Source organism: Sapajus apella, unplaced genomic scaffold (genome assembly GCF_009761245.1).
Source record: "Sapajus apella isolate SASKATOON/1434 unplaced genomic scaffold, GSC_monkey_1.0 scaffold32, whole genome shotgun sequence".
Classification (NCBI taxonomy): Eukaryota; Metazoa; Chordata; class Mammalia; order Primates; family Cebidae; genus Sapajus; species Sapajus apella.
This window is the reverse complement of record NW_022436972.1, coordinates 23,575,408-23,589,458: the sequence shown is the minus strand read 5'-3', so window position 1 is coordinate 23,589,458 and position 14,051 is coordinate 23,575,408. Positions and strand designations below refer to the sequence as shown.

The window sequence follows — 14,051 nt, the reverse complement described above, 5'->3', positions numbered from 1 at the left end:
GTGGCACAATCTCAGCTCACTGCAACCTTTGCTTCCCGAGTTCAAGTGTTTCTCATGTCTCAGCCTCCTGAATAGCTGGGATTACAGGTGCCCACCACCATGCCCAGCTAATTTTTGTATTTTTAGTAGAGAAAGGGTTTCACCAAGTTGGCCAGGTTGGTCTCGAACTCCTAACCTCAGGTGATCTGCACTCCTCAGGCTCCCAAAGTGCTGGGATCACAGGCATGAGCCACCACACCTGGCCTTGCTCAGGATTCTATAATAACAACTTAAGTGTTTTTCACTTTAAATATTCTTTGTCCCTGAGAAGACATCAGGACCAACTTGTGTTATTAGTTGACAGGATGATATTTGTAAGTCTTCTGGAAAGAGAAAATGCTTTAAGTTGAGGTGGAATTTAATCGAGTCACATGATATTCTAGGTTTTTGAGTAGCTTCTGTCAAAGCCATGACATGGACTGCCTCTTTTCTTACCCATCTTAAAATAGGGAGGAACAGTTTGGCCAGAATTATTGAATCCAGTTGCTCCATAGCATCTACTTGAGATGAGAGATGCTGTAGATTTCTGGTAGACTAGGAGAGGTCTCTATTTGCCCTAATCAGGCAGCCGCCTTTCTCCTAGACCAGAGATTGGCAAACTACAATCTGTGGGCCAAATGTGGCCTACTGATTGTGTACAGACTGCAAGCTAAGAATAAATTTCATATTTTTTTAATGGTTGAAAAAAATCGAATGGTATTTTGTGACGTGGAAATTATATGAAATTCAAATTTCAGTATTTATAAATAAAATTTTATTGGGACACAACCATGCTGATTCATTTGCATATTGCTATGGCTGCCTTTGCACTACAATGGCAGAGTTGCATAGTTGGAACAGAGGCCATATGACCCGTAATGCCCATGTACTTCCTATCTGGCCTGTATTAGTTCATTTTCACATTGCTATAAAGATATGACTTGAGATTGAGTAATTTATAAACAAAGGAGGTTTAACTGACTTGCAGTTCTGCATGACTGGGAAAGCCCCAGGAGACTTACAGTTATGGCACAAGGCAAAGGGGAAGCAAGTACCTTCTTCACAAGGCAGCAGGGGAGAGAGAAAGAGAGAGAGAATAGAGGAGCTGTTAGACACTTTTAAAACCACAGCTCTCATGAGAACTCCCTCACTGTCTTGAGAACAGCATGGAGGAAGCCATCCCCATGATCTAGTCACCTCCCACCAGGTCCCACCCTGGGTATTACAATTTGAGATCAGATTTGGGTGGGGACACAGAGCCAAACTATATCATGGCCCTTTATTGAAAACAATTGTGAACCTCTGTCCTAGATCCACGTTTTCTTTTTTCACTACATACTAGTTCTTAGTATGATGATAAACATAAATGGTTAATATTCTGATGAATAGAAAATAAATTAGGCCTTTTTACAATTGAAATAATTTTCCTCATACAGGTCACTTCAGGCCGTTTTACTTTTTACTCCTCATTCCAGTCCTGTCTGCCCTACACCCCCATCCCCCTTTTCCTCCCAGCATTGCGGAGGAAAAGAGACTGTCCTCTAGATTAAAATGTTTAAGACATCACTCTCGGGGCTAGCAAATGCCTTTGTTATTGATTTTTACAGTTATTTCCACTTTTCATTCTTGGAGTTGGGTGAGTAGATAGCCCCTAAAGTTCTTATTGTAAGCCAGTCAGTGCTGTCCAATTTCAGCTTTTTATTAAGGCTGCTTTAATTCTTTCCTGCTTCTCTTCTTTTCGTAATAATTGTGCTAGGGTTCTGTAAGTGCTGACTAAGGAAAGGAAAGTTGACTGTAGTGTGTAGAGTTTATTGTTTTAATATTTTTTTTATTTCTAAAGTTAAATTTGCCTTTCAAGCTTGAAAGGAGATTCATTCAGATCGATTATTCTTTAAGGTGTTATTTTGATTATTTCACCTGATGTCCCTTTTTTGTTTTATTCATGAACATGACCATAAATATTTCACAAAGCTGTAATGAACAGAGAGGTGGCACGTGAATGTCAAGTGGGGAAATTGTGTGCTGGTACATTTTTATGTATTTTTGTTCCTTTGTAGAGACAAGATCTCACTATGTTGCTTAGGCTGGTCTTGAACTCCTGGGCTGAAGCAGTCCTCCCACCCTAGCTTCCCAAAGTGCTCGGATTACAAGCATGAGCCACTGTGCCTGGCTGATAGTGCCTTTTTAGGTGACAAAACAATTATATTCTAAGCTATGATTCTGAGCCAAAATAACCTCACAGTCATTAAAAACTCTTCTCTGGACCTCATCCTTTGGGTCATTTCAGCCAAAAACCATGAGAAAGTGGCACATATTAGGAAAAGTATTCAAAAAGACAAAGTAGTGCTCTATTATGGTTCAGAACTATAATGTACCTACACTTGGAATGTTCTGTATCATCCTGTATCTTACAAAGTTAGAATAGCCGAAAAATTGGGGGCAATTTAGAGGCTATTCTGGAGATACAGGAGTAAATAAAACAGGTAAAAAATCTGCATTCTCTTGGAGTTTATGTTATAGTGGAATAAGACAATAGGTAAGTAAAATATATTGTATGTCACATGGTGATAAGTGCTTTGGGGAAAAAAAATCAAGCAAGGTAGGGAGTTAGAGAGTGCTTGTGGTGATGGTGACAGTGGTGGTGGCAGTGACCATTAGGGCTGATTTACAGTTTTGAATAGGTAGCAAGGGAAGCAATACAGGCAAAGTAATATTTGAGCCAAAAACCAAAGGCAAAGTGAGAATAAGTCATGTGGGAGTCACAGAGAAGAGCGTTCCAGGCATAGGGGTGGGACTGTGCATGTTTGGGAAACATCAGAGAGGCGTGTGTTGCTGCAGTGGGAGGAGTGGGCCAGGGATAATGGTAGGATTCAGGTGGATGCTATAAGAGGGGAGAGGGAATATGTTTTAAGGATTTGGACTCTTATTTGGATTGGTGAGAAGCCATTGGAAGGTTTTGATCAGAAGACTGACATTTTTTCTTTTTATGAAAATATCACTTTGAGCTACCTTGTTGAACATAAAATATAGTGGAGCAATTATAATAGTTGAGCAGTGAATATACTTTTTTGTGGAATAAAAAATATAAATGCCTCTTACCAAAAAAATGAAAGGGGTTATGAGCTATGCTCAAAATCTTGAAGATATTTGGTTAGTTTGAATATAGGCTTGGTTGACAATACTAGGATTTCTTGAACTACTTTTTTGTTCTTAAAGCCAGAGGCAGACTCCTTTAGTATAAATTACTGTTTTAAAAGCAGATGATAAACTTAGGAACTTGTACTCCTCCATAGTATCCCAGTTGAAAAATGAACTGCTTTAAATAGAATTTAGAGAAATAATTCCCTAGGGATAGATCCATAGTAGATTAACAAGGTAAGTTAGGGCTGTTGGTGGGTACCTCAGTTAACTTTGAAATTAATACACTATCCTACATTCTCTTTATTGGCAGACTCAAAGGATTACACGAACCACTGGTCTGACTCTGAATGCCATTTCTTGTTTTCATCATCTTTATCATCAAATTGGTAGTCTTGTAAGTTCAGAATCTGGGTTGCCTTCAACTTGATTTTTGTTTTCTTTTTTTCTTCTTTTTAGTTCAAAAGAAATAGAAGACTTTCAGTTAACCGAGTCTTTTGGTAGCCAGCAGATGAACCTCAGTATTGGTGATGATAGCACTGGTAGCTGGTCCAATTTAAGTTTTGAAGATGAACACCAAGATGAAAGCAGCAGTTTTCATCATCTAAGTGAAAGGTAACTACACTTTTGCATATAATTGTGTGATTTAGGTCCTCAGATCTCAGAAGCGAGCCATAAATTTACGTTATTATTTTAAAATTCTAAATTTGAAAATCTACTTTTGAAATGTATATTATTATTCACAATGAATTTTTAAATTGTTTTTAACACTTATTTAATATAGTAATTAGCCCAGCTAATTTTCTTTGGGTGTGCCAGTAGTTGATTTGAAAAATACTGCATACATTTAATTTTATGCCTTTTAAGCTTTTCCTGAACTTTTATGAACTTCTGATGAAAATATTTTTTTTCACTTTAAAAAGGGTGATTTTTTTTTCTTTAAAGAACAAGAAAAAGGACAGTTATCTCTAAAAGGCATCAAAATAGGCCTGTAATTTTCCTGATATTAGTTAAAATAGTATCTTTTTGGTGGGGCGAGGATCCTTATTTGTCCTGCTGTTAGGAACAAAATGACCTGGAACACTTAGACTTGAATGATTGAAAGTACATAAGTCAAAGCCATTATAAAAATGTGATTTTGTATAGCACAAGGCACCTCATATATAACTTTTATAGTTAACTTTGTTCATAACAGTGGTGATTGAAATATTTTATTAATTATGAGACAGTTGTTTGTTAAAGTCTTAACTGCTACCTAAAGGCATTTCTGACTAACCTATAAAATTCTATAAAGTCTTTATCTTTTCTATAATTGCTCCACTATATTTTATGTTCAACAAAATAGTTCAAAGTGATGTTTTCATAAAAAGAAAAAATGTCACTCTTTTGATCAAAACTGTCCAATGGTTTCTCACCAATCTGAATAAGAGCCCAAATCCTTAAACTGATAACCGGAAATAATAGGTACCATTTGTAGTGGAGTCTTGAGGGAGGAAAGGGTTCTCAGCATACTTCCGGTTTCAGGCATGTATCAAAGGACCTGTGAACCATCAGTTGAACTTAGCTCTTGGAAATGGCAAACTAGGAGTGGGAGGGAAGGTGAGCCTTGGAAGAGGGAATAAAGTAGCATAAGGAAAGGAAATGACTTTTCACCTGATAGAACACTTCATCTTGGGGGATTTTGTTTGATGTTTGGATTAACCTGGAAGTATTAACATGTTTATAAAGTATCTATTTCCTCATAGTTTATTACAGTGCTACATAAACCACCAATATTTCTCAAAATCTGGGTCCCAAAAGACAGTGTTTAAAACTGATAGAAGCAAATGGGGGTAATGTCACAAAGCATAATTTGGCCCTTTTCCGTAGCTTTATCTAGAAAAGGATACTAACATTTAGTTTGTTCTACCATTTTGAGAAACACAGGCTTCTAGGATTTCAGTGGAGTTGACATTGTTGTCTAGATCTCCTGGTGTTAAAATGGGAGGCCTAGGTGTAGGTAGAGGCTAGCAACATTAAGAGGACTTGGAGTCAGCTGAACAACTCTGTGCAGAATGTTATCTAATTTAATGAGAAAAAAGATGTCATCTTACCATTTTCTGTCCTTGGTTCCGTTCTCTTTAGCATTATTTATTAATGATGTGGAATACTCATTTGTGGATAATTCAACACAGGCTGAAAAAATAATCCCATTAACAGAACAAAGGTTAAAAAGACCAAATCAGGCTATGTTTAACATGGATAAATGCATTTAGGTGCAGAAAATTAATGATTAATATTTGAATTTAAGTGGGGAGCAAACCTGGCTTGATAGCATTTTGTCAGAAAAACACCTGTGTTTCCATTGACCACAATTGTAATGTGACCTAATGTAATGCTTCATGGCATTAAGGTTCTGGCACAGAGAAAAAGATAGCGGGGTTCTCATCCAGAACTGGTGGTGTGCTTGCTGCATATACAGTTTTCAGGGTCTCACCTCCAGAGATGAAGATTTATGAAGTCATGGAGGGTTTTGAGAATCTGCATGCTTGATAAGCACCGCAGATGATTTCAGTGCAGGTGATTCAAGACTGAACTTGAAAATATATTGATTTACAAGATATGTGGCATCTTTTGATGACAATTGCTATAGACACTGTTCTTTTTGATTTTCTGTTCTGCTACAGAGATCAAGGTAGGAGATAAAGACTTTGGTGATTTGGGCTGCGTGTGGTGGCTTATGCCTATAATCCCAGCACTTTGGGAGGCCGAGGTGGGCAGGTCACTTGTGGTCAGGGTTTTAAGACCAGCCTGACCAACATGGTGAAACCCCCTCTCTACCAAAAATACAAAAATTAGCCACGTGTTGGGGCAGGTGCCTGTAATTCCAGATACTTGGGAGGCTGAGGCAGGAGAATTACTTGAACCTGGGAGGCGGAGGTTGCAGTGAACTGAGATTGCGCCACTGCACTCCAGCATAGGCGACAAAGTGAGACTCCATCCCGAAAAATAGAAAAAAAAGATGGCAATTTGGAAACACTTTGTGTTTTCATTATAAGCAGGAAGTTCAGTGGAGGGCAACAACTAAAAAACAGTAATTTCAGATTTTCAAAAATGTTTAGAAGGACTATATAATTATTTGATCAGAAAAGAACTGGTTTCTGTCTGTGACTGTCTTAAATATTTCAGGTAGTTTGTTATTCTCTTAGGAGTTATGAATTATATTAGGTTAAGTGATGGGGCCAGATTTACAGAATGTTTCAGATAATTTTTGTGAGGTGTATCAGAATTGAGACCAGTCTTAATATGGCTGAAAGCTACAATAAAGCATCTTAGTACTGGATCACTGAAGTACTTATACCACTGGTTGGAGGGCATAAGTACTCTTTGCTAGACATAGGAAATATGAAAAGACATAAAATAAAGTGATGGAAACAGTATAGTGTTTCAAGAGTGAAGTAGGAAGACTCTTAAGTGAAGAAATTAAGTTTTTTAAATGTTGGATTAATGTAGGGTGATCATACTTCCCACTTAGGATAGTTTGACTTCTGCTGTTCTGCTGTAATTATTAATGGTGACGTCTTTCATTTAAAAAAAGTGTCCTGGTTAGATGAAAAATGTATATGGTCACCTAGTTAGAAGGGCATTTTGTGAAGAATGACTTCAAATACCCATTTGGAGGCACAAAGAGCGGGGTGGGGGGATAAGGTTAGAGGAACTTTGAATTTTTAGTCTTTGCTTTGTTAGCTGTTCTTTTTAATGTTTATGTAATATGTAGGTGATGGATTTGTATTATTAAGTGGAAGAATCATTGTGATGGGTAGAAAAATTTTGTATTTTTTTTCTTTGTTATAATCATCCTATTAATAGAAGTAAATAGAGTGTTTGAGATGATTAACTTTCTTTTTCTTCTTGGCTCACAGCTGTCTGTCCATTCTTTATTTGTATATTTTCTCACTTTTAGTTTATCTGACAATGAACTACATGGGTTTTAATGGTTTTATAATAGAGCTGTATTTGTTTGAACATATGTTTAAAAGACCATGCTCAGTTTTAACTTTTATTCTCTAATACATTGTGGTTTGTGACAGCTTGATTATATTAGAGTAAATATGACTATACAAATTATTTAAGATTGCTTGGAAGTGTTTTGGAACTTGAAGTAATCACCTTTTCTTGGTAACCATATCAGAATTCACTGATGTACATAAAATCATTTTACGTTTATTTTTTTAGAACCAAAAGTTTGGTTTGTATAAATATTAATTTTTATAATTGCCTAGCCTAAATATTGGGAAAAATAGCTGCTTATCACTGCAAACTAATGTGCTTACTAATGATTTTAATAATTAGGAATGATTAGAATTTTTAAATTGCATGCTGAAGGTTTTAATCTGAAAATTTGAATTTAATTTTATTTCTGAACAAGGTTGCTTTTTTAAAAAATTGCTTTGCTGCAATTTCAGAAAATACCTGCTTTCTTCTTCAGTTGATTAGGTAGTGTAAGAAGTTTTCTGTGTGTGGCATTAGTGACTGGCCAACCAGACAAGTATAATGCCTGATTAAGCCTTGGCTATTCTGGCTTCATTCTGAAGAAAATTTATGATATTTGCCACCTACGAATTATATATAATATGTGAAATGCAGATAATTGACATAATAGTATTTTAAAGTCTGAAAGCATGTTTTCTCCAAATAGTTAGAAAAGGTCTGTTTGGGCTATGTCTTAGAGCCTTCTATCCCATCTCCCCACTCCCCCACATCCCCTCACCCAAACCTGTCACTGCTTTCATTATCTAGAGACCTGAGAGAATGTTAACCTATTTTTTTTAAACTTTATCCAAATGAAAGGGTATTAGCATTTCACATATTATATTTCAAGACAGTCCTAAGACATTAATTTTCCTGTGAAACTGACTACTTCATGCATTCATTTGCTGTCCTAAAAGCCATTCTGTTAATCTGTAAAATATAAGTTTAGATAATTTTCATTATCTATTGAGAAGAAAGAAAAAAATCTGGAATCTCTGAACTTGTCAGGCACCTTTTAGAGTAGTGGTGATGATCTCTCTCCACTCTGTGGATGTTCGCCTTCATTGTGGCATCTTCAGAACATCTGCAGTTATCAAGGACAGGAGCTGTTCCAAGGAAAACAAAGATCTTCTCTACTATTCATTTTCTAGTTCAGCTCTGTTCTTTTCTTCCTCTGGCAGTAATGGTAACAGCAGTAGCTGGAGCAGTCTTGGTTTAGAAGGAGATTTGTATGAGGACAATTTATCCTTTCCAACATCAGACAGGTTGGTCCAGTCTAGAAACTTAAAAACTGATGAGTCTGTCACCACTAATGCATGATGTCATATTCTTCAAAGAATGTGGGTTACCGTGCCAGTATGTATCAACTTGCTTTTCTCCTATATTTTTACATGATTCTGCTTGATGAATTCACGTCTAATGAAAAAATTCAACTATGCTAAGATATGACTGACATCTAATTGCAAAATGTGTCACTGTTATGCATGTGTTGGTCTGCTTGCTAGTTTTCATTCTACCAGTTATTTCATTCAAAAGAGCTTGCTTCCTACAGGATTTCTGTTGAGGATTTTTTTGTTGTTATGTTTTATTTTTGTATGTGATTTTATTTTATATGTAAGAAAAGTGTAGGTGAAAAGTGTTTCTACTATATTAAAAGTATATATAAATTATATCAGATAAATCATTAGCAAATAATTATTCTGGCATTCTATGATATTCAAATGCTATATTAAATTAGTAGACTATTTCAACTTTAAATGGTTTTAAATTGAATATTATTATGAAATTACATGGCACCAGATATCATGGTAAGATAGGATTTCTTGGTTTTGATAACTTTCGGAATCATTTGCAATTCAGATTTTAACATGAAATGATGTGAGAAGCAAAGCTTCCTTTTTTAATTATCATTTCTCCCCTTTCTAAATGTCATATGTCATATGTAACATTCATTCCTTACCACATTTTTAAGAATTTGTTTTGATAACATTATTAATTAAAGTGTTTTTTTTAACTGCTTCTGCTGTTTTATTCGTAAGCGATGAACCAGACGATAAAGATGAAGAGCATGAGGATGAAATAGAAGGTAATTGATTATTTGTTTTTCAAAGTGTTGGCATGTCTTTTGTATAAGGTTTCCTAGAAGAGTCTGTATGCATTTTAATTAGATAGGCTCTGGGTTGTGTAAAACATAAATCAAGGTATTCTTGAAGTAGTTTTCTTTGTCCACTTTTAGATTTTTCATTTAGCAGTTTTATTTGATTGCTGCACTAATGAAATTCTCATTGGTGTAAAGAAATACTGGGCAGGCATGGTGACTCATGCCTGTAATCTCAGCACTTTGGGTGGCTGAGGTGGGTGGATCAGTTGAGGCCAGGAGTTCAAGACCAGCCTGGCCAACATGGTGAAATCCCATCTCTACTAAAAATACAAAAATTAGTTGGGTATGGTGGCGGATACCTGTAATCCCAGCTATTTGGGAAGCTGAGGCACAAGATTCACTTGAACCTGGGAGGTGAAGGTTGCAGTGAGCCAGGATCATGCCACTGCATTCCATCCTGGGTGACAGTGCCAGAGACTTTGACTCAAAAAAAAAAAAAAAGGAATACTTTATGAGAATTATTTGATTATTTGAGAGAAATTTATTACAATCGCTCTGTATAATTATTTTCAAAATGTAAAATTCTTACTCAGTGATAAGATAATTTGTTATAACTATGGCATATTATTTTTCACATTTTCCTTCCAAACTGGTAACTTGTAGAATTAGGTTTTTATTGCAAACTTACATGAATCAGTAAGTAATATTTTTACTTATCTTGTTTAAAAGATATTTCTAAATTAATTCTTCTTCTCTCCCCCAATTCTAGTCCTTCACTCAGACATACACATATTTGAAGAAAATACTAAGATCCTTCCTTAATGAACATAGTTTCAAGTATGTCAGCACTAGATATCATTGGCCACAGAGTTTTGGACCGTGGTTTGTAATCCTTAATTCATGTATTAGAATATCTGAGTGAATTTAGAAACTTTACTTTGAAGCTGAGTGTTCATTATATTCAGATGGTTGTTGAATTTTTTCCTAACAGTCTTATTTTTTTCTTAATTTTGGAAATACCTATATAATGTCTTCTATAAAGTGGCACATATAAATTAAAAATGTTTATACTCTCTCAGATACTTGTTTTTGAACTAGTGATTTTTAAAAAATTGCTTCTCTAGAAGTGGGCAAACAGAAAATAGCTAAAAAGAATTTCTCGAAATTTACTTTATGACACCTGAATTTTTAGTCAGTTTAACACCTTGTTTAGGGAAATTACATCCCAATTTTTAAGCTGCAATCTTCAGACTTAAGATTGTTATTTTTTTAGTTTTAATAAGCCTCTATTAGTATACATTCTTTATATAGCGCTTCTAGAAGTCAGTTTTTCTCATCAGATATAAAGTCGAAATAGGGCAATATTTTTAATGTTACTGATATTTGATATTGAGATTTCCTCATTGCAATATTTGCTTCATTCTTGATCACTAAAAAAGTGTTGACTTTGTTTAGAAAAGTTGTATGCCTTTTCTCAAGTAACACCCATGAACAGAGTTATTCCAAAGGCTGTACATGGTATAAATACATGTGGTATAAATGCATGTGGTAAGCATTCTCTAATGAACTAGTGATTGCTTAACTAGCTGTACTGAGGAATGATTAAGACAAAAGAAATTAGTGACTTCTGTAAAGAGAGAGCCGTTTGGAGGTTCTTATAGACCAGGAAACCAGGAATCCTGAACTGAGAAAACACCAGCACTGCAAAGAAACAGTAGGGTAATTAGCTTCCAGCCCCCTGAGCTCCACAGGATTGCAAAATGGCCCAGAGACCATGTCTTGTACCATGGTGTACCAAACCTATTTTTGATTGGGAGTATTTGAGAGAGGGAAGTGAAAAGACGATACCTTTATTTTTAGAGAGTAACGTGGACCAAATCTTTTAAATTAAAGAATTAGGGACAACACAAATCCTAAAAATAATTAGTAGCGGTCTAGAATGGCCTGCAAACTGTTGCAGAGAATCAGAGACATCTATCAACAACCTTTCCGTTACGGGTACATGTTGGCATGATGTCTTGCCAACATGCCCTGGTGCTCACCTCTTGTAGTGTGTGTTGAGTAGTGGAGGGGTCCTGGTCTCAGCACTCCTTATTGCTCAGGAATCATTAAGCAACATGAATGTTAGACGCATAATATTGGCCCACAAGTCATTATTTCCATCAACAGAGATGGATCTTTCTTTGTGATGAAAACATAATTATCATACAGAAAGAAAATAAATTTGAGACTTGATAGTAGGAGTATACCAGAAAATTCCCTGATCTGGCTTTTGGTTGAATATGGCATTTCCCCCCAGTTTTGTCTGAAGAATGAGTGATTAAGAGTATGGAGGCTGGGCATGGTGGCTCATGCCTGTAATCCCAGCACTTTGGCAGGCTGAGGCAGGTGGCGCGCACCTGTAGTTCCAGCTACTCGGGAGGCCGAGGCAGGAGAATCGCTTGAACCTAAGATGTGGAGGTTGCAGTAAGCCGAGATTGCACCATTGCACTCCAGCCTGGTGACACGGCAAGACTCTTGTCTCAAAAATGAAAAAAACATGGAGCCAGACTCCCTGTGTAAATGTCCTGGCTCAGCCACTTCCCCACTGGAACACTCTGGGGCATTCTTTGCCTCAGACCCCTCACCTGTAGAATGGAGATGATGATAGTTTCTACCTCATAGAGTAGTTGTGTAGATTAAAGGAGTTTGTACATATAAAGAACTTTAGAACAATATTTAGGATGACATATGTGCTGCACAAATGTTGCTGCCCTTCTTTGAGATTTTTCTTTGTATGTGTGGGGTGGGAGTTTTTTTGTTTTGTTTTGTTTTTGTTTTTGTTTTTGAGACAGAGTCTTACTCTGTTGCCCAGGCTGGAGTGCAGTGGTGCCATCTCAGATTACTGCAACCTCCACCTCCTGGGTTCCAGCAGTTCTCGTGCCGCAGCCTCCTGAGTAACTGGGACCACACGTGTGTGCCACCACGCCCAGCTAAATTTTGTATTTTTTGTAGAGATAGGGTTTTTCCATGTTGACCAGGCTGGTCTTGAACTCCTGGCCTCAAGTGATCTACCCACCTCATCCTCCCAGAATGCTGGAATTACAGGCCTGAGCCACCATGCCCAGCCTCATTTTTATTTTTATTGTAATGATAGCTTTATAGTCGTATTTTCTCTCTAACCCATTGGGCATAATTTATGTCAAATTATGGCATTTATAGAACTTGAATTCAGTACATTAAAATGGTGGTTTATATTTTTGCAATTGATAAATGATCAAAGTTGTTTCTTTGTTTTACATTATTTTGTCCTTTTAAAGAAATATTTTAGTTGAGGTTATGGTATGGTTAGGAAAAGATGGATTTTTTTTCACCATTCATTTAAATCCTGAGAAAATATTTGTATCTACTTGACAACCAGAGTATTGAGACTCAAATTGATGAGTTTTACTTTATATTGTTTACATTTAAATATTAGGTTTAGGGCAAGATGGAAAGACACTGCTAATTACGAATATTGACATGGAGCCATGCACAGTAGACCCCCAGCTAAGGATTATTCTTCAATGGCTTGTTGCCTCTGAGGCTGAAGTTACAGAACTTTATTTTCATGACTCTGCAAAGAAGGAGTTTATGCTAGTAAGTACCTACCTTATAGAGTGTGAGGATACATTTAACAGTATATAATGTTTTTGTCGTGTGGTTGGTCTAACAAGATGCCTGGTGTTGGCAGAGTGGTTAAATGCTTAGGCTATAGTGTTCAACAGTTTGGATTCAGACATCAGCTCTGCCTCTTTCTAGCAGTATAATCAGAGGCAAGTTCACCAGTCTGTCTCATTGCCCTTAACTGCACTATGGAAATGAATATAGAATCTACCTTACAGGGTTTTGTGAGGATTAACTATAATGTTAAAAAAAAAAAAAATGCTTAGTCTGATGACTGACGTAACACTGTGCTCTCAAAGTTAGGTGCTATTAATAAGCATTGTGTGTGTTCCTATGGGAAAAAAAATGAACTATTCTCTGTATTTAATTGATTCATAATTGTACCTAGTAATTAATATGTCTCTTTCTCTGATAATCCAGTTTCATTCGCATGAGAAGCTGTCATAATCAAAAGCTGATAAAAGTTTAAACAAGATCCTTACTATGTGCCAATCACCTTATTAGTCAAGATTTTCAGTATGCGGTCTTAAGGTTTTTGTTCCACAATTTTCTTTATTAGAACTTTCCTTTTGGTGTGATGGAAATATTCCAGTTGATTATGGCGATGGTTGCATTCAACTTGGAGAACAAACTAAAAGCCATTGACTAAGATGCTTTGGGTGAATTGTATATTGTGTGAATTTTATCTCAATAAAGCTGTTTCTAAAAAAGTTAAGCATATATATGTTACACAAAATTAAAGTAGTTTTTCAGAATTTAACTTACAGATCTTTTAAAACCTAAGAACTTTTATAGAACTTACTTGGTAGAAAAAGAAATGAGCAAAGGCATGTCATGAGTGGTGACAACAAGATTTATTTAGACCTGTATTTATTTGTTTATTTTTGTTGTTGTTGTTGAAACATGAGCATTCCCTAACTTAGAAAGCCATGTTTCCGTTGAGGCTAGAGTGTCTGTTCCAGCAAAATACCACACTATATGTTGTGTATGTTGTGGAAGGAAAATCCACATCCTTTTATTAAGCTTGATGTTGTCTTTATTATTTTATGTTCTGATTGAGGGTTTGGCAGTTGTATTTAGTCAGGTGAAGAATTTCCTGTAGAACTCAGCCTCTGCACACTCTTGCAGACTATCCGCT

General features: G+C 36.2%; 1 protein-coding gene and 1 long non-coding RNA gene across 4 annotated transcripts in view; both read left to right on the top strand.

Moving 5' to 3' along the window:
* AKAP11 (A-kinase anchoring protein 11) overlaps positions 1-14,051 on the top strand; it is a 49,674-nt gene that overhangs the window by 32,960 nt on the left and 2,663 nt on the right. For 2 of the 3 annotated variants that reach the window (XM_032294780.1, XM_032294779.1), the window contains exons 8-11: positions 3,616-3,771; positions 8,349-8,432; positions 9,207-9,253; positions 12,726-12,886. In XM_032294780.1, coding sequence (XP_032150671.1) covers positions 3,616-3,771; positions 8,349-8,432; positions 9,207-9,253; positions 12,726-12,886 — 448 coding nt within the window. The remainder of the gene's footprint in view (positions 1-3,615; positions 3,772-8,348; positions 8,433-9,206; positions 9,254-12,725; positions 12,887-14,051) is intronic. The other variant, XM_032294781.1, reaches the window with a different exon arrangement.
* On the top strand, positions 6,082-6,725 carry LOC116562490. Its single transcript, XR_004273972.1, has 2 exons — positions 6,082-6,415; positions 6,488-6,725. It is a non-coding gene; the product is annotated as an uncharacterized LOC116562490 (long non-coding RNA).